Source organism: Elephantulus edwardii, unplaced genomic scaffold (assembly GCF_000299155.1).
Source record: "Elephantulus edwardii isolate Elephantulus edwardi_28Jun2011 unplaced genomic scaffold, EleEdw1.0 scaffold00217, whole genome shotgun sequence".
NCBI lineage: Eukaryota > Metazoa > Chordata > Mammalia > Macroscelidea > Macroscelididae > Elephantulus > Elephantulus edwardii.
The window spans coordinates 4,068,104-4,071,536 of NW_006399967.1; the positions used below are offsets into that span (position 1 = coordinate 4,068,104).

At 62.4% G+C, this 3,433-nt stretch overlaps 1 protein-coding gene across 2 annotated transcripts in view; it reads left to right on the plus strand.

Moving 5' to 3' along the window:
* Positions 1–2,331, plus strand: part of MED16 (mediator complex subunit 16) — an 11,932-nt gene extending 9,601 nt beyond the window's left edge. For both annotated transcript variants that reach the window (XM_006897948.1, XM_006897949.1), the window contains 4 exons: positions 728–920; positions 1,270–1,483; positions 1,790–1,873; positions 2,194–2,331. In XM_006897948.1, coding sequence (XP_006898010.1) covers positions 728–920; positions 1,270–1,483; positions 1,790–1,873; positions 2,194–2,320 — 618 coding nt within the window. In that variant the 3' untranslated portion in view covers positions 2,321–2,331. The remainder of the gene's footprint in view (positions 1–727; positions 921–1,269; positions 1,484–1,789; positions 1,874–2,193) is intronic.
* The last annotated feature ends 1,102 nt before the right edge of the window (positions 2,332–3,433 follow it).

The window sequence follows — 3,433 nt, forward strand, 5'->3', positions numbered from 1 at the left end:
CCACCCACCTGTCCCCTCCCTACCCACTCCCTGCCCACACCTGCCCCCCACCTGCTCTCTAGTCCTCGACTCTGCCCCACCTGCCGGCCCTCCAGTTGCCCCCTGCTCGCCCACCTGCCCACCTCTCCATTCTTGCTTCTGTGGTTTCCGTGTCCCCACCCCACCCAGCAGGATCACCACTCCTCCACTCACCTTTCTTCTGCTTTACTTTTCAGATCCCACATTGCTCAGCCCACCTGCCATGTCCCTTCTGCACACCTTGACCCATCTCCTCACCCCGAGTCCCCCCAACGTCCCTCCATTACCGTCTTCTCTAGCCTTTGTGCCACCCCTTCCTCCACCCTCAGTTCCTGTGCCCCCTTCCCCCACCGCTTCTCCACCCCCTCCTCTGCCACCCCTGTGCTCCAGTCCCCCTGTTCCTTGGCCCCATTATACCTTTAATTCGTCCTTGGGGTCTGGTGGTCCTGAGCCCCTGAGGGATTGAGGCTGTGGGTGGCTGGTAGTTCTGTGGGAACTTGGCTGTCCATTCTTTTGGGCCCTGGTTTACCTTGGGGTCTCTGTCTCTGTGTCACTGACACAGGCTCATCCCGGGCAGGATCGGACGATGCTCCGAGATTTGACACCACAGACGCTCGCGGCTCAGTGCCATGTGTCCCCAGGGTATCCCCTATCACCTGGCTTGAATGCCGAGGCTGGCTCCCCTATAACTGCCCCCTACCTCCTGCAGGGCTCCCCACTGCGGCCTGGCCACAGCTTCCTGCGTGATGGCACGTCGCTGGGCATCCTGCGTGAGCTCATGGTGGTCATCCGCATCTGGGGCCTGCTGAAGCCCAGCTGCCTGCCTGTGTACACGGCCACCTCGGACACCCAGGACAGCATGTCGCTCCTCTTCCGTTTGCTCACCAAGCTCTGGCTCTGCTGTAAGGCAGTCCTGTCCCCCGGCAGCACACAAGCCCTGCTGGCCATCGTGCCAGACGGAGTCTCCCCAGGTCCTGTGGCTCAGTTAGGGTCCAGCTGCCTCCCTGGTATCTAGATGGGGTGCCGAGCACGGCTAAGCTGGTGGGAAGCTGTGTGAGTCTAGGGGTGCAGCCCGTGGGGGCTGACGGGGCAGAGCTCACCGGCTCATTTTTAAGGGAGGCAGATGAGAGGTTTGAGGGGGCCAAACAGCCCAGGTCACCCCGAAGAGCCAGGACTGGACCTGGGCTTGGGAGTGGGCAGTGCACTGTTGAGGGTCCCTGAGCATGGCCCCCCTCATCCTGTCCCCCACAGGTCGAGACGAAGGTCCCACGAGCGAGCCCGATGAGGCGCTGGTGGACGAGTGCTGCCTGCTGCCCAGCCAGCTGCTGCTGCCCACCCTGGACTGGCTGCCCGTGAACGACGGCCTGTCCAGCCGTCTGCAGCCCCGGCAGCCCCTGCGCCTGTGCTTTGGCCGGGCGCCCACACTGCCAGGCGGCAGCGCGTCCCCTCTGGATGGCCTCTCCAGGTGGGTGCCGGCCTGCCCCGGGCCTCGGTCTTCCTGCCACACCCCACACTGGGGGCTGTGCACGGTTCTCCCCATGTGCCGGGCGCCCCGGCTCCTGCCTTCATGTCTCGGCTTTCTCAGCCTCTGTAGCAGTCCTCTTGTCTGGGGTCCCCGTGAGACCTCCAGACAGTGTACGGAAGGACGGCTGGCCCCCTGACAGGGCGTTGCAGCCCCTGGGGCACCCAGTGTGCAGGGAGGACCAGCTCAGCACACCCCCCTGTAGCAGCTACAGCCTCCCTCACGCTGCCCTCTCTCTTGTCTGCCCAGGGCACCAGGCCAGCCCAAGATTGACCACCTCCGCCGGCTGCACCTGGGGGCCTACCCTACTGAGGAATGCAAGGCCTGCACCCGGTGAGCCCTACCCCCACACTGCCCCCCAACGCCCGTCCACACCTCAGTTCTCCGGGGATACTGGCTGTTGATGAGTGTGGAAGCTGAGGTCACGAAGCCACAGAATCACCTGAGTAGAATCTGGTTCACGTCCGAGACCAGAGCTGCCTTATCGGGGAGGGGCCTGGTGATGACCCCTGGGCTGCAGGCCTCTGAGGACTCCGAGTCAGCACGGGCTGGCTGACCGTGCAGGGCGCTGCGTTTTGTAGGAGTGTGCGGGGCGTGGGCGCTGAGCAGACGTCCTGCAGCCCATCATCCTCACCTGTTGGCCGTCCCTGCAGGTGTGGCTGTGTGACCATGCTCAAGTCCCCAAACAAGACAACGGCGGTGAAGCAGTGGGAGCAGCGCTGGATTAAAAACTGCTTGTGTGGGGGGCTCTGGAGACGCATGCGGCTCAGCTGCCCCTGAGGCAGCACCTGGTGTCTCCGACCACCACACCCCCCAGTGGTGCCTCCGACCACCCCACACCACCAGTGGTGCCTCCGACTGCCCCACACCACCAGTGGTGCCTCCGACCACCCCACACCACCAGTGGTGCCTCCGACTGCCCCACACCCCCCAGTGGTGCCTCCGACCGCCACACCCCCCATTGGTGCCTCTGACCACCCCACACCACCAGTGGTAACTCTGACGGCACCCACTCACCCCCCCACACCCCGCCAGTGGCACCCTGGACAGTGGCCTCCACAGGACGCGTGGACCCGGGGGTGAATCAGTGGAGTCGCAGCAAATCGAGAGCAGCCTGTGCAAGGGGAGAGGAGGAGCTCTGGAGAGACTTGAGGCGCAGCTGTCCTTCGACACCCCAAGAGTGACCTCATCTGTACCCCATCCTGAAGATGCCCTGGATTGCAGATTCCATGGCCTGCATCACAGGAAACTGCCTGCGTGCCTGTGCGGGGTGCAGGGCGCCTTCTGGAGGCACAGTTACCCCTGCTGGTCACCTGGTGGTGCTTCTGGGGTTTGGACCCCTGGTCCAGTAAATAGATTCCTAATGGATATCTTGGAAGGGTGACTCGAGTCCTCCCAGCGACTGCAGGAAGAGTCCTCCCAATCTGCCCCCCGACCAGAGAAGAGCCAGGCGGTACGGGTCATACCAAGAGCCAGCAGCTCGTAGAGTGGACATGGAGATCTTTCTCCTCAAAGCACCCCAGTGCGCCTCCTCAAATGGCACCCCAGCAGCCCCACAGAACACCTGGTCAATACAGAACTCACAAAGCTGCCTCAGAACATTCTCTGAGAACACCACACCCCCGCATCACCCCACCATGATCTCTCCTCTCCAGGGACCCCATCAGGGCACCTCCCCTAAGAGCACCCCCACTGCCTCTCCCAGAACACACAGGATCTCCTCCAAAGACTGTCCACACTGCACCCTCAGACCTCTACCCACAGAGTCTTCTGACAGCACCCTTTTTTTCGCCCTATATTTTATTAATTTTCATAAACATTTACAGAGATTTTGGGCTTCCACTCATTCATTGTTGCACTATTCTCTCTACCCTCCTCCCAGTTTGTTCTTGT